The 22,760-nt window shown below is 40.6% G+C and overlaps 4 protein-coding genes and 1 pseudogene across 4 annotated transcripts in view; 1 reads left to right on the forward strand and 4 right to left on the reverse strand.

Annotated features, from left to right (window-relative positions):
• The window catches only part of LOC137258077 (uncharacterized), a 32,638-nt gene extending 28,015 nt beyond the window's left edge, over positions 1–4,623 (reverse strand). Inside the window, exon 1 of the mRNA XM_067795630.1 lies at positions 4,510–4,623. The gene's annotated coding sequence lies outside the window, so the exon portion shown is untranslated. The remainder of the gene's footprint in view (positions 1–4,509) is intronic.
• Positions 4,624–8,605: 3,982 nt separating this feature from the next.
• LOC137258773 (uncharacterized) lies at positions 8,606–10,389 on the reverse strand. Its single transcript, XM_067796460.1, has 2 exons — positions 10,361–10,389; positions 8,606–9,149 (listed from the first exon to the last, which is right to left on the reverse strand). The coding sequence occupies exons 1-2, from the start codon at positions 10,387–10,389 to the stop codon at positions 8,606–8,608; spliced, it is 573 nt and encodes a 190-aa protein (XP_067652561.1).
• A 4,394-nt stretch (positions 10,390–14,783) lies between these two features.
• Positions 14,784–16,589, reverse strand: LOC137258774 (uncharacterized). Its single transcript, XM_067796461.1, has 2 exons — positions 16,564–16,589; positions 14,784–15,327 (listed from the first exon to the last, which is right to left on the reverse strand). The coding sequence occupies exons 1-2, from the start codon at positions 16,587–16,589 to the stop codon at positions 14,784–14,786; spliced, it is 570 nt and encodes a 189-aa protein (XP_067652562.1).
• An 86-nt stretch (positions 16,590–16,675) lies between these two features.
• Positions 16,676–18,384, forward strand: LOC137258775 (uncharacterized; annotated as a pseudogene).
• A 2,708-nt stretch (positions 18,385–21,092) lies between these two features.
• LOC137258776 (uncharacterized) lies at positions 21,093–22,511 on the reverse strand. The gene is made up of 2 exons (XM_067796462.1): positions 22,502–22,511; positions 21,093–21,637 (listed from the first exon to the last, which is right to left on the reverse strand). The coding sequence occupies exons 1-2, from the start codon at positions 22,509–22,511 to the stop codon at positions 21,093–21,095; spliced, it is 555 nt and encodes a 184-aa protein (XP_067652563.1).
• Positions 22,512–22,760: the final 249 nt, after the last annotated feature.

The following is a 22,760-nucleotide window of genomic DNA, read 5'->3' on the forward strand; positions in this document are numbered from 1 at the left end:
GCAAATTAGGCCACCTGGCCTACTGTTTATAAACATTGCCATGTGATTTGTTATGATTATGCAGGTAGTGGCTTGATCACTGTTATTATTTGGAAATATGAATTTGGAAATGAAATATTTTGAATTTAACCTATTTTGTAATAATAAATGAAAACATAAATTTGTCAATAAATGAACTTAATGAGCATTTTTGCACAAACTTGAAAAAAGATGTTTTTAGCCTTTACAGTGACACTTGATGGAAAACACAAAGCAAATGCTACAACCATGATTCTATATCAGAAAGGTCAGTTTGGTCCAATAGCTTCACGCATGGTGTATGTTTATCACCATCAGAGGAAAGAGATTTGAATAAATGGCCTGACAGTGTCTACATTTGACAGTGCCATTACCCTTGACCTTGCATTCTATGTAAAAGCCAAAGAAATCCAATGGCACTTTCCCTTTTTCATTTAAAATGGCAACCATTTGTAAACTGGCTGGCTAACTAGGAGGCTAATGAACAATCCATTGTTAGCAAGATTATGGACGTCCAAGTTCCTGCTAAAAAGGTCATGGCTTTCAAGAATCAGTTACAAAGGTTGTAGATGAAACCCAAACAGTCATTCTCCAGTTTACCACTTCAAGGAATCAGATGCAAAGAAAGGGCCTAGGATATGCTACCTAAAATTATTATATTACAGTGGTTCAGCTATCAATCCAGTTCATCAGGGCAGTGGTGACAGGTATTTGGGCGCTACACCTATCATCCACTGCTGCACTGACTACATATTTCTTTGCAATGAACAGGCAAAATTACTTAAGATAGTTACCAGTATACCCTTCGAACATGAACCTCTATCAGAGAGTTCATTAATCGTAAGCATGCAATCAGCAGACCTTGTCAGCCATTTGCCCAGATACGGACGGATATGGCACTTGAAATAACTGTGGATTTGGATACAAAGTACAATACAAAATCAACTCTATGTGAAATACACTGCTAAATATATGTACATTTTGCCTGTATAAATTTATAGAATAAATGTGCAGATACCTTACCACATATGACGTGACTAAAATACCTGAAGAAAATCATCAAATACGTGAAGTGACCATGGGCGCCTGATGATGCATATTTAGAACATGTGTTGGTCCTTACGTGTTCTCTGATGTATGAGACAAATGGAAACGTATACGATCACTATTCATCAAACATAGGTTCCTCAAATACGGTATGTCATCATAAAAACTTATGCTTTATGTTGATAAATCTGCTCACGTAGCCAGAATGGACAGTCCTATGTTGTTTAACGTAACGATCAAACAAAATATTATTAAATCATGTAATTTAACTTCTATATTTGGAATTTGAGCTAAGATACCATTTATTGTCAGATGAGAGTTGCTACTTAACAATTTTGAATGAAGTTTTACTAACAACCGGTGACGGTGGCGCGGTGGGCGAGCTGGCTAAAGCGCCAGTCTAATGATCCAACGAAATTGAGATGTCGGGGTGTAAACACCCTGGGGTCAGGTTTGTGTGCTGACTCTTTTGTCACAATCCATAGTGTACAGTACACAACCATGTACATCCAAAAGAACCAAGAATTCCGTGGGTATATGACCAGATGGTGGCCACGTGTGCGGGTACAACAACGTGCAGTGAACTTGGACAGCGTACTGTGACTATGTGTCCAAGTACAGCCAGCTGTGAATTGGTACCTGGGGAAAGCCATAAAAAAACTCGGTGCGCAGCAACAGTTGTATACTCCCATGTGAGTTGAGATTGATAATACGATGTGCCGTTGAGCTGTAATTCTATAATCGAAGAAAACAGAACCTTGAGCAAGCACTTGTTTCCTGGATATGTTCGCTTTATAAGTATACTGTAACAATAACAACATTGAGGCAAGGGTGGTGTTTCCATGAGCGGAAATCCGAAAGTAGTGCGGCCAAGACATTGAGTTAGTGAATGACTTAAGTTTTACACCGCACTCAGCAATATTCCAGCTATATGGCGGCGGTCTGTAAATAGTCGAGTCTGGACCAGACAACCCAGTGATCAACAACATGAGCATCGATCTGCGCAATCTGCGATGACATGTGGCAACCAAGTCAGCGAGAAAATTATCCTATGCTCACTGAATTCAACTGGCGTTCGGCGCTACTCCCGACACATTTTCCCGACATAATTTTAAGCAGAATATATTCATTCTTTCTTGTGTTTTTGCACTAACAAGTTAGACATGTGGAAAACAATACAATTTTCGCTGTAAACTCAAAAGGAGCACAAGTTCCCCTGTTTGTAGTCTCAAAATGATGTTATCGAAAAGGATCTTAATGCTACAGGCACAATGTTTTACAATTTTGTTCAAGCTTCGGGAAATCAAAAAGAATATGGTGGACTTTGCAGACAAGCAATTTTGCTGGAATGTTGCTAAAACGGCGTAAAACTAAACTGTGTGAATTTTTTACACAATCTGGTTTGTTAAACCTTGATATTACTGATATCGTAACTGTCAGCAGTAATATTCAGATGATCAGTGGACCATGTGGCTCAAAACGAGCAAAACGACACTGAATGAGTGACGTTAACTCTCTCTGTTAATATGCAGATATTTCCAGTAGGTCTGGACGGCTTGACATTACATATCCTACAGTTTTGAACATTGAGGTTTTGGGGATTTTTTGTTGCCCCTGCTTCTTCGCTCGCAAATTGCAGCGGATGTCACGAATCATGATGTAGAAATGCTTCTCTTTAACCATCCATAAATCACTCAAATGAGATGTGGTTGGGGAGAGTGGTTTGGTATGCTTACCTCGCGCTGTTCACATGTGTCCTTTCCGTTGATGTCACCTTAAACGCTGCTTTCTACTAGGATGACATTATGTCATTCGAATATTCATTTGCACATTGAACATTTACCTTTCAGAAGTTTATTCAACTTAAGATAAAAGTTGTTAAACAAACGATCATAGATTCAAAGTGATATCGGTTTGTATGACAAGCAGGTATGCGCAGTAGTTTGAACACTGAAGGAAATGAGGTCCGTGATGAGCGTTAACTTAGATCAACCCAACTTCTTCTCGGTGTTACATGTCATGTGCATACGCCCTTGTCACACAACCCAACAATAGCAATTTGAGCTATGATAGTTTGTTAAACTTACCTTAAGGTGAAGGAAATTCTGAAATTTCAGTGTTTAATTGGCAAAGTAAATTATGAGGATTTGCATACTTAATTTCACTTTAATCGAGTTACTTTCTTGTTTAAAGTGAAATTGATGCTAAGTGGTTAGGGCTGGCACTGAAATATGCCAGCAAAAACACAACACGGGGGAAGATACCAGAAATGGGTTTCACACATTGTACCCATGTTCGTAATTGAACCCGTGGCTTCGGTGTGACGAACTACTAGGCTACAATACAACGGAAGAAATATCAAGATGAACTAATTTATATAAAATATAAACATACACAAAAAGATATAACGTCTTCCAATGCACTATGGATTTTTGGAATTCCAACAAGAGCAACTCGCTCCTATTCTTTTTTTTCAATAAGAGTACATTGAAACAAAGTACAGATATCCTTAGTACAGCATGGAGTAACCACAAAAAGGACTTATTTAATTAGAATGATGTTTGGTAGTTGTGAACACAAGGTACCGTACACGACCCATACTACGTACTACTGATTGTGCGTTGTGAATGCAATAGTGAGTGAGTATAGTTTTACGCCTCTTTCAGTCATATTCCACGCTCTGTGGAAAATCGACCCCGTGTCTTCGGCGTGACGAGCGAACGCTGTAACCACTAGGCTACCCCACTGTCTATGCAATAAGAATTTTCATATTTATAAGTACTGTCTGCCACAAGGGGAGTTATTGTACGATCCCGACTGTACCATGACATTTGCACCTTCAACTAAACAATGTTCTACCTTCCAATATCCCAAGGGCAAAATTACCCAAGAGATGCAAAAATAGTTACATTCATGTTATCGAAGATGTGCTCAGTATGCCTTAAAAGTGCCCATTCCACTAGCCTTATTAGAAATCATAATTGACGCATGATGTAGATCTATTTCATGTTATCTGTCTGCAGTCAGTCTGGCTTTCAAAGTGTAACCCTCACCCCTTGCACCACACACACACACGTACACTCTCTCTCTCTCTCTCTCTCTCTCTCTCTCTCTCTCTCTCTCTCACACACACACACACACACACACGTACTCTCTCTCTCTCTCTCTCTCTCTCTCTCCCTCCCGCCCGCGCGCCCGCCCGCATTTGACATGCACAAAATGTCAGACGACAACAGTTTTGAGGGATTGAGGAAGAAACGGTAACATTAGTTCGCGCATGCTATAAGCATGAAACGTGCCTTCAAAGAGTTCTAGAAAATGGTTTCGCTATAAAGTTGAAACAATGTGCCATGCTGGTGACATGATGCAGATAAGGCATCTGCCGGCAGCCACCGCATTCTTCATCCATTAACATAACCAATGAACCTTAGACACAGTACTCACATGATATGTAATCCACACACGGGACACGGTCAGACATAGTAGACCGCCTCCACTCGGGTAGGTTTAGCAAACGTATCGACACAACAGCCTTGTGTAGGGCAGGCCTGGCACAGACAGCCAGCGATCCCGTTACATCCAAATTTAACTCATGTTACCTGATCCATGTTCAAGCCGACATGCATTCACATCTGAAATGTGCATGTATGCAGAAAAGCAGCCTTAACTATTTTTTGCGCGCTTGTGTTAGTGTACAAAAGCTAAAGAAGACATTTCTCCGCGGAAACTGGGTCAGTACGTTGCCACGGTAACCAGGTCTTAACAGTTTCAGCTTGCATGATGTTTTATTTTGACATATGTGAAATATCTAAATGTCATCCATCACTGGCACACTGTAGCGCAGCAGAAAATAATGACCAGTCTTCCTGTGTGCGAGCGAAGCAAGCAAACGTTGGCAATGCACTTCCATTGGTTCGAAATATATTTTAATAATATATCGCCACCATCAAAGTTAGGCCCCCATTTCCCCAAAAGGGCTGTGCTACCAAATTTCCAACTTCATATTTAACAATTACTCACATAAAATATATTTTGTTCAAGATTATAACCATTACATGGCATATCAAATTGGTCATCTCCACTACTACTTTCAGCTTCCGGTTCAATACAACTGTTCCGTTCAAGGTCGCGTCACACGAAAAAGAAAACGTTAGGAAATGGGGTTTTTTTCTATCGTGCTGGTTCAAACAAAGACTGGTGAAACTATAATTGTTCTGATTAGTGTCGCCATAGCAAACTGTGTACCGCACACACTGGCACTGTATGAAAAGATTTAGTCAAAATTATACGTACACGCACGTACGAACGCACGCACATGACTACTTGAACGTGACAGCCAACCTACATTTCACCTCGGTTCAACTCGCAGAATATACCTGAGACAGAAACTTCCGATTTGACGCACACAAGCACCGACAAACGAAGAGTACTAGAGAATTTCACCGAAGCGTCTACTGATATTAAATATATCAACACGAGCTGATAAAGTAACAAATATCTGAGTGAGTGAGTGAGTTCATAATTAACGATGGACAGTGAAAATACTCGAATATCACAGATATGAATAATTATACAACTAGCATGAAAAAATTAAACATTATAATCAAAGAAGACAATACATTATAAAACACGGGATACATATAGATCGGTAAATCAACATACTGGGGACCATGGGGACTTACAGTACCTTTGCTACCTGCATCGACCTTAACTGGATTTACACCATCCCTTCCGCCGCTGGCGCTGAGTCAAATATCTGAGGCTTGCCGAGGATATTTTCACCTTAATCAGCGAGTGTTGATACAACTGAAATTTGTTTAATATACTGTCCTATATAAACTTTGACGTCTATACATTTAGCAGAGGGCAAATATTTTGTATAGTTTATGAAATGGAATATTGCAAACACATATACAATCCTAACTGTGAATATGCAATATCCATTCTATAATATTATTAGTACACTATCTCGAATTGTGAACCACACATACAGGGAAAGGACTGCTTTTCGCATCCCACCCCGTGTGTTTCTTCAATGTGTACTCTCAAATATTTTCACAATAGGCGCGCAATATGTCAGTTTTTCCTGTGGGTCCGATAGGTTGCAAAGGTATATATTTAAATAGTATTGAGGGTTCTGCCTAACCTTCATGGTGATCTTTAGCAAAAAAAACAAGTGTAAGCTTGGGCTTTTTCATAATGGTAGCTAAGCGCCTGCACAATATATGTGAGAGCTCAAGGTTAATCTAAACGTTGCGTGTTACGTGATCGTACCCTTTTTCGTTTTGCGTGGAGGTTAGTTTCACGTGATCGTCTCTTCCCGTGACCTACCAGAAGACTCGTACCCCTCTCGTACGCCATCATTGCCAAGAATCGCGGCAATCAAATCGCCCGTAGTAAAACGCATTTCAAAACACGAAAATGGCTGAACCGTCGAACTTTGAACCTTCTCTAAACTATACCAAGCAAAATTTAAAGGTCACATGCAACCACAAAATCAGTCATAATCAAAACACTATTGTCACGTATTCATAACATATAACATGCAATGCTGCTTCTAAAAAACAAATAAACAAAATTATAATCGTACAATCGCGATTCAAAAGTGCAATATTTTGTACTTGGGCTTACTTCCTTAGAAATGAAACCTTCGGAAGACCGAACCCAGTCATAGCAGATGGATGTGCACTCTGGTGTAACGACAAAAAAAGTTTCAAACAAAATCATATACTCTAGAAGAAGTTGCTATCCACGAAGAACGTATATAGAGCGTTATCCTAAACCTAATGCCAAAGAAACCGAAGCCCTCGGGAGACCGAACCCTGTCATAACGGATGGATGTGCACTCAAATGTAACGACAACTTCCGATTGGCAGGTTCATTTGCTGATACGCAGAGGGCTCATTTTGTGTACAGAAAGATCTGTTTGATGGCCATTTTAGAATGCGAATCACAAGAAAGTAAGATTCTTTGTTGATAACAACTTCTTTCATTGTACTTGATGCTTTCTTTCAGTATGGATTCATATACCGTTGTAAGACAAAATCATATACACTAGATGTTGTTATCCATACAGAATATATATTGAGATGTTGGATTTTATAAATACATGTTCTCTGAATTTGCGTTCGATCCAATCAAAAATCATCTTAGTTAAGATGGTGAACTACTGCGTGGCTGGAAACTGTCATTCGTACAAGTACAAAGCAGGGCTTGAAACTCAGGGTTTGCACCAGTTCACGTCAGATCCAGTCATTCGAGAAAAATGGATGTAGTTTGTTTGCAACCCACAGATATAAAAACATGTTATGTGTACAAGTATCACACCTGCCTAATTACATAATGTGGCAGAGACAGGACTCGAATGCACGAGTTGAATCAATTTATTTTGTTTAAAGCGCAGAGCCCGATAGGTGTTAAGTTCAAATTGCATGTGGTCAATGTTTGAAGCTGTGTACTGCATATTGTCTATGGAGGACAGGCAGGCAGACATATAGGTGTCAATAAACCTTGGTTTATTGTGGCACATTTCTTTCAGCTCTCAAGTCAGGGCTCATAAATGAATTTTCAAGCTACTTTCGTTTTCAAGCTCGTCCCGTTCTAAAGATGCAGTATATGTTGACTGTATCTGAAATATATGTGTTCAAGACGATTCATTGTGGGGCAAGAGGAAAACAAACGATTCAAGTTTCATTTTAACAGTATGCTAGCGATTTACCTTTACAGACACCGAGGCATGGGCGATCACCGGGAATAAACAGGGTCACTCTTCCTGGCACTCGTAACTGCTCGTGTCATTCCGGCAAGCTCGTAGCCATGTTTACGACTGGGTCTTGTTCAAGCGCAAACGGGTATAGAGATGAAAACATATAGTACCATTATGTAGGAAAGATAACTGTGAATTTCCAAACATGGCTCTAAGTATATCCTACATACGGCCATTCCCTTTGCAAATATGTTTCACTGTTGAAAGTTGCTCATCCTTTAGCTCAAAGTTTATGTTTAAAGGTCACATGCAACGCAGATTCTGATACTTTTCGGTATGCACTTACCGAAACAAATCATCAAAAATGCCAATTCAGCCTACAAAGATAAAAAAGAACGGGATGCAAAAAAGCCCGCGAAATCGGAGTTCAAACGATTCACTAAATTTCCCCCAGCGCTGGGGGGAAAGGGAGTTCAAGAGCTGCGCCCATAACGCATGCGCAGTGAATGGGTTCGCGGAGCTTGAAACGGCATGTTTTCTATTCGCCCACATCCCATCTCGCCCACAGTCTTAAAACAACATATTGGTTAGGGATTACATAACGATCAGCTTGTGTCATACCTATGACTGAAGAATGGACTCTCCAATTATGAAGATGTGGGCGAATTGAGATGTGGGCAAATGAAGACAAAAGTAATGGTGGGCAAAAGTAAGAAGAAAATAACTCAGTTTGCTTCTACATTTTTTTTATTTCTTTACAGTTCATTCAGTCTTATGTCTTATTCACTCAAATTTACATTTTGTTTTTATTTCTGTAACAAAGTTTCATAATGTTCAGTTCAACTTGATCAGGTGTCCAGCCGCGTCTAGAAACTGTAGCGGTGATCTTCTGCCAGTTTCCTGTTGCTGCTGCAGTCTGTGCAGGCGGCTGTCCAGGTTCTTGTAGAGTCTGGATCTTGGGCGGACAGCTGCTCCATGCTCAATCTGTCTTCTGGCCACTCTGTTTGTTGTCTCGAGCTTCTTCATTGCGATCACAAACTCGTAAATGTTCGGGTGGTGCTTCTGAACCAGCTTCTTAAATCCAAGGTGGAATCCCTCCAAGTGATTGTTTGTTCTTGGCCCAGTGTTTCCATGTTGATTCCAAATGCGAGGTGGGAATCTTGCGTCGTAGTCAACCCATGTAGATGTGATGTAGTCGTTGAACTGGCCGATTCCGTCAACGTCGGGAGACTGGTTCAATACTTCCATCCAGGCATCTTGGATCTGATCCACTGGGAGGAGGGGGAGTGCTGCAGCACGTCGCACGTGGGTGTTGAAGGCACGGTTGTCCTTGTAGGTGTTCACAAGTCCTTTCTCTGAAACCTGCCCTAATCCCCCCCTTGTCAGGACACCCCATTATGAGAGTAGGGGTGCATTGTCTGACCCTAATTAACCTCTGATGTTTTTGTGGGCCAATTGGGATGTGGGCAATTAGGGATGTGGGCGAATAGAGACTAAACCCTTGAAACAGTATGCATGCCCGGAGTATGAGGTCGTGAGCAGTAGTCTAATCTTGGTTGTGCACACAAACAAGTAAATAATCTAATCGTTGCGTAAAAACACGTGTTGATTGTGGTAAACAGCCTCTGTCAGGTAGGTTGTCTGGTACTAATAGGCTTTAAACAAGGAAAACGACATCATTTAAAGAAAGTCTATATTAAATTATATAACGATTGTGTTTAATCTTATTCAACTAAGATAATTCTGGTAGCGAAACAAAAACATCAGATCAGTTGATCACGCTAAGTGCTTATTACTTGGAATAAACGTGAAACTACCACCCACGCAGCAGTATCATTACGTATACTCTCTAATTTTGTTAAATTAAGATAATTCTGGTAGTGAAATAAAAAAATTGTGCCACAAATTTCTACAGGAAAACAAATTCTGCTAGAAATTTCTGCAGGAAAATAAATTCTGCCAGAAATTTCTGCAGAAATGCATTTTCAGAGCCGATTTGTGAGATTATTAACACGTGAACGGTGTGACGAACTACTAGGCTACAATACAACGGAAGAAATATCAAGATGAACTAATTTATATAAAATATAAACATACACAAAAAGATATAACGTCTTCCAATGCACTATGGATTTTTGGAATTCCAACAAGAGCAACTCGCTCCTATTCTTTTTTTTCAATTAGAGTACATTGAAACAAAGTACAGATATCCTTAGTACAGCATGGAGTAACCACAAAAAGGACTTATTTAATTAGAATGATGTTTGGTAGTTGTGAACACAAGGTACCGTACACGACCCATACTACGTACTACTGATTGTGCGTTGTGAATGCAATAGTGAGTGAGTATAGTTTTACGCCTCTTTCAGTCATATTCCACGCTCTGTGGAAAATCGACCCCGTGTCTTCGGCGTGACGAGCGAACGCTGTAACCACTAGGCTACCCCACTGTCTATGCAATAAGAATTTTCATATTTATAAGTACTGTCTGCCACAAGGGGAGTTATTGTACGATCCCGACTGTACCATGACATTTGCACCTTCAACTAAACAATGTTCTACCTTCCAATATCCCAAGGGCAAAATTACCCAAGAGATGCAAAAATAGTTACATTCATGTTATCGAAGATGTGCTCAGTATGCCTTAAAAGTGCCCATTCAACTAGCCTTATTAGAAATCATAATTGACGCATGATGTAGATCTATTTCATGTTATCTGTCTGCAGTCAGTCTGGCTTTCAAAGTGTAACCCTCACCCCTTGCACCACACACACACACGTACACACACACACACTCTCTCTCTCTCTCTCTCTCTCCCTCCCTCCCGCCCGCCCGCCCGCATTTGACATGCACAAAATGTCGGACGGCAACAGTTTTGAGGGATTGAGGAAGAAACGGTAACATTAGTTCGCGCATGCTATAAGCATGAAACGTGCCTTCAAAGAGTTCTAGAAAATGGTTTCGCTATAAAGTTGAAACAATGTGCCATGCTGGTGACATGATGCAGATAAGGCATCTGCCGGCAGCCACCGCATTCTTCATCCATTAACATAACCAATGAACCTTAGACTCAGTACTCACATGATATATAATCCACACACGGGACACGGTCAGACATAGTAGACCGCCTCCACTCGGGTAGGTTTAGCAAACGTATCGACACAACAGCCTTGTGTAGGGCAGGCCTGGCACAGACAGCCAGCGCTCCCGTTACATCCAAATTTAACTCATGTTACCTGATCCATGTTCAAGCCGACATGCATTCACATCTGAAATGTGCATGTATGCAGAAAAGCAGCCTTAACTATTTTTTGCGCGCTTGTGTTAGTGTACAAAAGCTAAAGAAGACATTTCTCCGCGGAAACTGGGTCAGTACGTTGCCACGGTAACCACCAAAATGAGGGAACTCCTTGAGAAAGGCAAGGAAAATTTAGGTGCCTGACTCTGGGTTCGAACCTGTACTTTAAGGCTTGTCACATCTTGCCGGTTTAGATAGCGTGTGCCGTCGTGTGAGGAAACTGGCGAAAGCACTACCGTGTACGTCGTGGTGCGAGGTGGTCTTAACAGTTTCAGCTTGCATGATGTTTTATTTTGACATATGTGAAATATCTAAATGTCATCCATCACTGGCACACTGTAGCGCAGCAGAGAATAATGACCAGTCTTCCTGTGTGCGAGCGAAGCAAGCAAACGTTGGCAATGCACTTCCTTTGGTTCGAAAAATATTTTTATGTCAAAATAATATATCGCCACCATCAAAGTTAGGCCCCCATTTCGCCAAAAGGGCTGTGCTACCAAATTTCCAACTTCATATTTAACAATTACTCATATAAAATATATTTTGTTCAAGATAATAACCATCACCCGTGGCATATCAAATTGGTCATCTCCACTACTACTTTCAGCTTCCGGTTCAATACAACTGTTCCGTTCAAGGTCGCGTCATACGAAAAAGAAAACGTTAGGAAATGGGGTTTTTTTCTATCGTGCTGGTTCAAACAAAGACTGGTGAAACTATAATTGTTCTGATTAGTGTCGCCATAGCAAACTGTGTACCGCACACACTGGCACCGTATGAAAAGATTTAGTCAAAATTATACGTACACGCACGTACGAACGCACGCACATGACTACTTGAACGTGACAATCAACCTACATTTCACCTCGGTTCAACTCGCAGGATATACCTGAGACAGAAACTTCCGATTTGACGCACACAAGCACCGACAAACGAAGAGTACTAGAGAATTTCACCGAAGCGTCTACTGATATTAAATATATCAACACGAGCTGATAAAGTAACAAATATCTGAGTGAGTGAGTGAGTTCATAATTAACGATGGACAGTGAAAATACTCGAATATCACAGATATGAATATACAACTAGCATGAAAAAATTAAACATTATAATCAAAGAAGACAATACATTATAAAACACGGGATACATATAGATCGGTAAATCAACATACTGGGGACCATGGGGACTTACAGTACCTTTGCTACCTGCATCGACCTTAACTGGATTTACACCATCCCTTCCGCCGCTGGCGCTGAGTCAAATATCTGAGGCTTGCCGAGGATATTTTCACCTTAATCAGCGAGTGTTGATACAGCTGAAATTTGTTTAATATACTGTCCTATATAAACTTTGAAGTCTATTCATTTAGCAGAGGGCAAATATTTTGTATAGTTTATGAAATGGAATATTGCAAACACATATACAATCCTAACTGTGAATATGCAATATCCATTCTATAATATTATTAGTACACTATCACGAATTGTGAACCACACATACAGGGAAAACACTGCTTTTCGCATCCCACCCCGTGTGTTTCTTCAATGTGTACTCTCAAATATTTTCACAATAGGCGCGCAATATGTCAGTTTTTCCTGTGGGTCCGATAGGTTGCAAAGGTATATATTTAAATAGTATTGAGGGTTCTGCCTAACCTTCATGGTGATCTTGCAACCACAAAATCAGTCATAATCAAAACACTATTGTCACGTATTCATAACATATAACATGCAATGCTGCTTCTAAAAAAACAAATAAACAAAATTATAATCGTACAATCGCGATTCAAAAGTGCAATATTTTGTACTTGGGCTTACTTCCCTAGAAATGAAACCTTCGGAAGACCGAACCCAGTCATAGCAGATGGATGTGCACTCTGGTGTAACGACAAAAAAAGTTTCAAACAAAATCATATACTCGAGTAGAAGTTGCTATCCACGAAGAAAGTATATAGAGCGTTATCCTAAACCTCGGGAAGCCCTCGGGAGACCGAACCCTGTCATAACGGATGGATGTGCACTCAAATGTAACGACAACTTCCGATTGGCAGGTTCATTTGCTGATACGCAGAGGGCTCATTTTGTGTACAGAAAGATCTGTTTGATGGCCATTTTAGAATGCGAATCACAAGAAAGTAAGATTCCTTGTTGATAACAACTTCTTTCATTGTACTTGATGCTTTGTTTCAGTATGGATTCATATACCGTTGTAAGACAAAATCATATACACTAGATGTTGTTATCCATACAGAATATATATTGAGATGTTGGATTTTATAAATACATGTTCTCTGAATTTGCGTTCGATCCAATCAAAAATCATCTTAGTTAAGATGGTGAACTACAGCGCGGCTGGAAACTGTCATTCGTACAAGTACAAAGCAGGGCTTGAAACTCAGGGTTTGCACCAGTTCACGTCAGATCCAGTCATTCGAGAAAAATGGATGTAGTTTGTCTGCAACCCACAGATATAAAAACATGTTATGTGTACAAGTATCACACCTGCCTAATTACATAATGTGGCAGAGACAGGACTCGAATGCACGAGTTGAATCAATATATTTTGTTTAAAGCGCAGAGCCTGATAGGTGTTAAGTTCAAATTGCATGTGGTCAATGTTTGAAGCTGTGTACTGCATATTGTCTATGGAGGACAGGCAGGCAGACATATAGGTGTCAATAAACCTTGGTTTATTGTGGCACATTTCTTTCAGCTCTCAAGTCAGGGCTCATAAATGAATTTTCAAGCTACTTTCGTTTTCAAGCTCGTCCCGTTCTAAAGATGCAGTATATGTTGACTGTATCTGAAATATATGTGTTCAAGACGATTCAATGTGGGGCAAGAGGAAAACAAACGATTCAAGTTTCATTTTAACAGTATGCTAGCGATTTACCTTTACAGACACCGAGGCATGGGCGATCACCGGGAATAAACAGGGTCACTCTTCCTGGCACTCGTAACTGCTCGTGTCATTCCGGCAAGCTCGTAGCCATGTTTACGACTGGGTCTTGTTCAAGCGCAAACGGGTATAGAGATGAAAACATATAGTACCATTATCTAGGAAAGATACCTGTGAATTTCCAAACATGGCTCTAAGTATATCCTACATACGGCCATTCCCTTTGCAAATATGTTTCACTGTTGAAAGTTGCTCATCCTTTAGCTCAAAGTTTATGTTTAAAGGTCACATGCAACGCAGATTCTGATACTTTTCGGTATGCACTTACCGAAACAAATCATCAAAAATGCCAATTCAGCCTACAAAGATAAAAAAGAACGGGATGCAAAAAAGCCCGCGAAATCGGAGTTCAAACGATTCACTAAATTTCCCCCAGCGCTGGGGGGAAAGGGAGTTCACGAGCTGCGCCCATAACGCATGCGCAGTGAATGGGTTCGCGGAGCTTGAAACGGCATGTTTTCTATTCGCCCACATCCCATCTCGCCCACAGTCTTAAAACAACATATTGGTTAGGGATTACATAACGATCAGCTTGTGTCATACCTATGACTGAAGAATGGACTCTCCAATTATGAAGATGTGGGCGAATTGAGATGTGGGCAAATGAAGACAAAAGTAATGGTGGGCAAAAGTAAGAAGAAAATAACTCAGTTTGCTTCTACATTTTTTTTATTTCTTTACAGTTCATTCAGTCTTATGTCTTATTCACTCAAATTTACATTTTGTTTTTATTTCTGTAACAAAGTTTCATAATGTTCAGTTCAACTTGATCAGGTGTCCAGCCGCGTCTAGAAACTGTAGCGGTGATCTTCTGCCAGTTTCCTGTTGCTGTTGCAGTCTGTGCAGGCGGCTGTCCAGGTTCTTGTAGAGTCTGGATCTTGGGCGGACAGCTGCTCCATGCTCAATCTGTCTTCTGGCCACTCTGTTTGTTGTCTCGAGCTTCTTCATTGCGATCACAAACTCGTAAATGTTCGGGTGGTGCTTCTGAACCAGCTTCTTAAATCCAAGGTGGAATCCCTCCAAGTGATTGTTTGTTCTTGGCCCAGTGTTTCCATGTTGATTCCAAATGCGAGGTGGGAATCTTGCGTCGTAGTCAACCCATGTAGATGTGATGTAGTCGTTGAACTGGCCGATTCCGTCAACGTCGGGAGACTGGTTCAATACTTCCATCCAGGCATCTTGGATCTGATCCACTGGGAGGAGGGGGAGTGCTGCAGCACGTCGCACGTGGGTGTTGAAGGCACGGTTGTCCTTGTAGGTGTTCACAAGTCCTTTCTCTGAAACCTGCCCTAATCCCCCCCTTGTCAGGACACCCCATTATGAGAGTAGGGGTGCATTGTCTGACCCTAATTAACCTCTGATGTTTTTGTGGGCCAATTGGGATGTGGGCAATTAGGGATGTGGGCGAATAGAGACTAAACCCTTGAAACAGTATGCATGCCCGGAGTATGAGGTCGTGAGCAGTAGTCTAATCTTGGTTGTGCACACAAACAAGTAAATAATCTAATCGTTGCGTAAAAACACGTGTTGATTGTGGTAAACAGCCTCTGTCAGGTAGGTTGTCTGGTACTAATAGGCTTTAAACAAGGAAAACGACATCATTTAAAGAAAGTCTATATTAAATTATATAACGATTGTGTTTAATCTTATTCAACTAAGATAATTCTGGTAGCGAAACAAAAATATCAGATCAGTTGATCACGCTAAGTGCTTATTACTTGGAATAAACGTGAAACTACCACCCACGCAGCAGTATCATTACGTATACTCTCTAATTTTGTTAAATTAAGATAATTCTGGTAGTGAAATAAAAAAATTGTGCCACAAATTTCTACAGGAAAACAAATTCTGCTAGAAATTTCTGCAGGAAAATAAATTCTGCCAGAAATTTCTGCAGAAATGCATTTTCAGAGCCGATTTGTGAGATTATTAACACGTGAACACACTGGCAAATGAACATTTCGTGTTCATCTCCTCGAGATCTTCCCAATAATATAAAATATGTCTTTGTAGTTTGCTTCCTTCTGTGTGTCAAGTTAGGACTCGCTGGCCATTCCTAAGTTGTCCCGCCCGGCCTTCAAGCAAACCACTAGTTAACCCAATAAACCTGACTTCATGAAAGATATATAGATATATGCTTTTCCGACCAAGTATATATACCTACAAGTACACATTTTTGTTACAACGTAGCCAGAAAATGCTAACTGTATTGTTTTCTTCACAGTACATGGACAGTATTACTTATGTTTGATTTTGTATGTGTGATTTAGTTTATTATTACATCGCTTTTAGCAATATTCCAGAAATATCCCAAAAGCGAGCAATTTAGAGCGACTGCTCCAATTCAAGGTTGAAGAGTGAGTGAGTGAATTTAGTTTTACGCCGCTCTTGGCAATATCCCGGCAGCATCACGGCGCTGGACACCAGAAATAGGATTGACACATCGTACCCATGTGGAGAATGGAACCCTGGTCTCCGGGGTGACGAAAATGCTTTAACCACTAGGCTATCCCACCGCCCCAGCAATGACACAGACCCTGTCCTGACGGCCACCGAGAACATGCTTGATTAAAATAGTAACATTGTTGACATCATGGTGTGTTTCACAAAATCAATTGAGCGTAATAAAATGATCGAATTCCAACAGAAATGGCCACCACGAAGAAGCTGACAGACAACTATCTGACCTGTGTCATCTGCTCAGAGGTATTCACAGACCCTGTCACACTTCAGTGTAATCACACATTCTGTAAGTTCTGTCTGCTGAAATACACCAAAACACAGTCTGAAGCAATACAAGCCAAGTCCATCCCACGTCCCTCCTGCAGAGAACAGACAAAGGTGACAAACCCTGATAGTCTAGTGGAGGAGTGGGTCAGTCAACTGAAACCAAGCCACGTCATACAGGGTCTAATGGACGATTTAGGGGGATCGCCAGGTGAGAAATTATGAAACTGTCTCATGTCGATTTTTTATTTCTTTTTTTTCAGTACAGATGGGGACCAACGGCCAATGGTTCAACATTGATTTGTCCATTACATACATGTGTGTATGTGGTCCAGATAATGTCAATGACTTATGGGGTAGTGAGTTATCTTTACAACAGTATGTCTCAGGCATGCGAGGCATGGTAAGCATAACAGGCTGTTCTTTTATCAACAGGTAAATACAATAGTTTCTAACAACAGATGTTTCATTAGAAGACATGATTATATTAAATTTTGGTGGGTTATTTGTTATATTTCGTGGCAGTGTATCATTAATATAGATTATCAAAACTGATAATCATATCGTGCCATGCCTTCATTGTATACGATATTCTGTTTTATATTAATTTCAGTGAGAACGAGCAGGTTTGTTTATACTTCAGGCAAATGAAGCTAATACATATACTAAATAGTCATATTTTAGTATTCGTACATACAAACGCACATCAGTTCACAAACAATATTTTGACGTCAGACAGTGTCGCTGACATATTTGCTGCCTATGAGTCTTTGAATGGAGCATCCAGAGATGGCGACAAGAGACTGCAAACATCCAGCATCATCTTTGTACACGACACAGAGAAGCTGATGAGATCTGTGGACGGTGTGACGTTGGGGGAGGTCAAGATTGTTCATGGTTCAAGCCGCCAGACATCATCGCCTTTTCTTGTGCAAGAAATTTATTGTACCGAAGATAAAGAACCCGTTAGTGTGTATGGCGTTGTAGTGTTGACTCTTGATTGTACCAAGACAGTTCTTGTTTCAGATCTATTTTACAATGGTCTCGAGGTATTTTATACTTCAAACAAAACGTCCTCACAAACACGTGTACAGCTTCCCACTGCCCCAACACAATAGCCAAGGTGGATGGAACCAAGGCAGCTGTTGCTCTGCCAGGCACACAACAAATAGCTTTCATCAAGTTTGGCCCTAAACCTACATTAGAATCAACTGTCAGGACACGCAGGAAGTACTGTGGGTTGGCCTGTCTGAACTCTTCACAGCTCGTAGCAGGTGGTAACGACAAGCGTTCCTCTGTTGACATACTGGATATGGAAGGGACTGTACTGAAATCTATCAACACAATTATGATAAAACATCCACAATACATTCATGTTACGAGGAATAACAATGTGGTAGTCAGTGAAGGGACTGTAAAATCCCTGTTATCTATGACTCTTGACGGACAAGCTGTTTTCATTTACAAACCCAGAGGAGACAGGGCATTGATTTATCCTTGTCGTATCACAACAACCAGCTCTGGAGACATCCTGTTTGTAGACTCAGACTCCAACAAGGTGATTCAGCTGACAGAATCCGGATATTTTCACCTTAATCAGCGAGTGTTGATACAGCTGAAATTTGTTTAATATACTGTCCTATATAAACTTTGAAGTCTATTCATTTAGCAGAGGGCAAATATTTTGTATAGTTTATGAAATGGAATATTGCAAACACATATACAATCTTAACTGTGAATATGCAATATCCATTCTATAATATTATTAGTACACTATCACGAATTGTGAACCACACATACAGGGAAAACACTGCTTTTCGCATCCCACCCCGTGTGTTTCTTCAATGTGTACTCTCAAATATTTTCACAATAGGCGCGCAATATGTCAGTTTTTCCTGTGGGTCCGATAGGTTGCAAAGGTATATATTTAAATAGTATTGAGGGTTCTGCCTAACCTTCATGGTGATCTTTAGCAAAAAAAAACAAGTGTAAGCTTGGGCTTTTTCATAATGGTAGCTAGGCGCCTGCACAATATACGTGAGAGCTCACGGTTAATCTAAACGTTGCGTGTTACGTGATCGTACCCTTTTTCGTTTTGCGTGGAGGTTAGTTTCACGTGATCGTCTCTTCCCGTGACCTACCAGAAGACTCGTACCCCTCTCGTACGCCATCATTGCCAAGAATCGCGGCAATCAAATCGCCCGTAGTAAAACGCATTTCAAAACACGAAAATGGCTGAACCGTCGAACTTTGAACCTTCTCTAAACTATACCAAGCAAGATTTAAAGGTCACATGCAACCACAAAATCAGTCATAATCAAAACACTATTGTCACGTATTCATAACATATAACATGCAATGCTGCTTGTAAAAAAACAAATAAACAAAATTATAATCGTACAATCGCGATTCAAAAGTGCAATATTTTGTACTTGGGCTTACTTCCCTAGAAATGATACCTTCGGAAGACCGAACCCAGTCATAGCAGATGGATGTGCACTCTGGTGTAACGACAAAAAAAGTTTCAAACAAAATCATATACTCGAGTAGAAGTTGCTATCCACGAAGAACGTATATACAGCGTTATCCTAAACCTCGGGAAGCCCTCAGGAGACCGAACCCTGTCATAACGGATGGATGTGCACTCAAATGTAACGACAACTTCCGATTGGCAGGTTCATTTGCTGATACGCAGAGGGCTCATTTTGTGTACAGAAAGATCTGTTTGATGGCCATTTTAGAATGCGAATCACAAGAAAGTAAGATTCTTTGTTGATAACAACTTCTTTCATTGTACTTGATGCTTTCTTTCAGTATGGATTCATATACCGTTGTAAGACAAAATCATATACACTAGATGTTGTTATCCATACAGAATATATATTGAGATGTTGGATTTTATAAATACATGTTCTCTGAATTTGCGTTCGATCCAATCAAAAATCATCTTAGTTAAGATGGTGAACTACTGCGCGGCTGGAAACTGTCATTCGTACAAGTACAAAGCAGGGCTTGAAACTCAGGGTTTGCACCAGTTCACGTCAGATCCAGTCATTCGAGAAAAATGGATGTAGTTTGTCTGCAACCCACAGATATAAAAACATGTTATGTGTACAAGTATCACACCTGCCTAATTACATAATGTGGCAGAGACAGGACTCGAATGCACGAGTTGAATCAATATATTTTGTTTAAAGCGCAGAGCCTGATAGGTGTTAAGTTCAAATTGCATGTGGTCAATGTTTGAAGCTGTGTACTGCATATTGTCTATGGAGGACAGGCAGGCAGACATATAGGTGTCAATAAACCTTGGTTTATTGTGGCACATTTCTTTCAGCTCTCAAGTCAGGGCTCATAAATGAATTTTCAAGCTACTTTCGTTTTCAAGCTCGTCCCGTTCTAAAGATGCAGTATATGTTGACTGTATCTGAAATATATGTGTTCAAGACGATTCAATGTGGGGCAAGAGGAAAACAAACGATTCAAGTTTCATTTTAACAGTATGCTAGCGATTTACCTTTACAGACACCGAGGCATGGGCGATCACCGGGAATAAACAGGGTCACTCTTCCTGGCACTCGTAACTGCTCGTGTCATTCCGGCAAGCTCGTAGCCATGTTTACGACTGGGTCTTGTTCAAGCGCAAACGGGTATAGAGATGAAAACATATAGTACCATTATCTAGGAAAGATAACTGTGAATTTCCAAACATGGCTCTAAGTATATCCTACATACGGCCATTCCCTTTGCAAATATGTTTCACTGTTGAAAGTTGCTCATCCTTTAGCTCAAAGTTTATGTTTAAAGGTCACATGCAACGCAGATTCTGATACTTTTCGGTATGCACTTACCGAAACAAATCATCAAAAATGCCAATTCAGCCTACAAAGATAAAAAAGAACGGGATGCAAAAAAGCCCGCGAAATCGGAGTTCAAACGATTCACTAAATTTCCCCCAGCGCTGGGGGAAAGGGAGTTCACGAGCTGCGCCCATAACGCATGCGCAGTGAATGGGTTCGCGGAGCTTGAAACGGCATGTTTTCTATTCGCCCACATCCCATCTCGCCCACAGTCTTAAAACAACATATTGGTTAGGGATTACATAACGATCAGCTTGTGTCATACCTATGACTGAAGAATGGACTCTCCAATTATGAAGATGTGGGCGAATTGAGATGTGGGCAAATGAAGACAAAAGTAATGGTGGGCAAAAGTAAGAAGAAAATAACTCAGTTTGCTTCTACATTTTTTTTATTTCTTTACAGTTCATTCAGTCTTATGTCTTATTCACTCAAATTTACATTTTGTTTTTATTTCTGTAACAAAGTTTCATAATGTTCAGTTCAACTTGATCAGGTGTCCAGCCGCGTCTAGAAACTGTAGCGGTGATCTTCTGCCAGTTTCCTGTTGCTGTTGCAGTCTGTGCAGGCGGCTGTCCAGGTTCTTGTAGAGTCTGGATCTTGGGCGGACAGCTGCTCCATGCTCAATCTGTCTTCTGGCCACTCTGTTTGTTGTCTCGAGCTTCTTCATTGCGATCACAAACTCGTAAATGTTCGGGTGGTGCTTCTGAACCAGCTTCTTAAATCCAAGGTGGAATCCCTCCAAGTGATTGTTTGTTCTTGGCCCAGTGTTTCCATGTTGATTCCAAATGCGAGGTGGGAATCTTGCGTCGTAGTCAACCCATGTAGATGTGATGTAGTCGTTGAACTGGCCGATTCCGTCAACGTCGGGAGACTGGTTCAATACTTCCATCCAGGCATCTTGGATCTGATCCACTGGGAGGAGGGGGAGTGCTGCAGCACGTCGCACGTGGGTGTTGAAGGCACGGTTGTCCTTGTAGGTGTTCACAAGTCCTTTCTCTGAAACCTGCCCTAATCCCCCCCCTTGTCAGGACACCCCATTATGAGAGTAGGGGTGCATTGTCTGACCCTAATTAACCTCTGATGTTTTTGTGGGCCAATTGGGATGTGGGCAATTAGGGATGTGGGCGAATAGAGACTAAACCCTTGAAACAGTATGCATGCCCGGAGTATGAGGTCGTGAGCAGTAGTCTAATCTTGGTTGTGCACACAAACAAGTAAATAATCTAATCGTTGCGTAAAAACACGTGTTGATTGTGGTAAACAGCCTCTGTCAGGTAGGTTGTCTGGTACTAATAGGCTTTAAACAAGGAAAACGACATCATTTAAAGAAAGTCTATATTAAATTATATAACGATTGTGTTTAATCTTATTCAACTAAGATAATTCTGGTAGCGAAACAAAAATATCAGATCAGTTGATCACGCTAAGTGCTTATTACTTGGAATAAACGTGAAACTACCACCCACGCAGCAGTATCATTACGTATACTCTCTAATTTTGTTAAATTAAGATAATTCTGGTAGTGAAATAAAAAAATTGTGCCACAAATTTCTACAGGAAAACAAATTCTGCTAGAAATTTCTGCAGGAAAATAAATTCTGCAAGAAATTTCTGCAGAAATGCATTTTCAGAGCCGATTTGTGAGATTATTAACACGTGAACACACTGGCAAATGAACATTTCGTGTTCATCTCCTCGAGATCTTCCCAATAATATAAAATATGTCTTTGTAGTTTGCTTCCTTCTGTGTGTCAAGTTAGGACTCGCTGGCCATTCCTAAGTTGTCCCGCCCGGCCTTCAAGCAAACCACTAGTTAACCCAATAAACCTGACTTCATGAAAGATATATAGATATATGCTTTTCCGACCAAGTATATATACCTACAAGTACACATTTTTGTTACAACGTAGCCAGAAAATGCTAACTGTATTGTTTTCTTCACAGTACATGGACAGTATTACTTATGTTTGATTTTGTATGTGTGATTTAGTTTATTATTACATCGCTTTTAGCAATATTCCAGAAATATCCCAAAAGCGAGCAATTTAGAGCGACTGCTCCAATTCAAGGTTGAAGAGTGAGTGAGTGAATTTAGTTTTACGCCGCTCTTGGCAATATCCCGGCAACATCACGGCGCTGGACA

This window comes from Haliotis asinina, chromosome 12 (genome assembly GCF_037392515.1).
Source record: "Haliotis asinina isolate JCU_RB_2024 chromosome 12, JCU_Hal_asi_v2, whole genome shotgun sequence".
NCBI lineage: Eukaryota > Metazoa > Mollusca > Gastropoda > Lepetellida > Haliotidae > Haliotis > Haliotis asinina.

What these genes read in the sequence shown, in the direction of transcription:
- LOC137258773 (XM_067796460.1), bottom strand. Translation starts at nt 10,389, where the DNA reads ATGAATGTAACTATTTTTGCATCTCTTGG. An exon ending in ACTATTTTTGCATCTCTTGG is followed by an intron (nt 9,150 to 10,360) that starts GTAATTTTGCCC and finishes TGTCCTGACAAG; the next exon opens with GGGGGGATTAGGGCAGGTTT.
- LOC137258774 (XM_067796461.1), bottom strand. Translation starts at nt 16,589, where the DNA reads ATGTTCTCGGTGGCCGTCAGGACAGG. An exon ending in TCGGTGGCCGTCAGGACAGG is followed by an intron (nt 15,328 to 16,563) that starts GTCTGTGTCATT and finishes TGTCCTGACAAG; the next exon opens with GGGGGGATTAGGGCAGGTTT.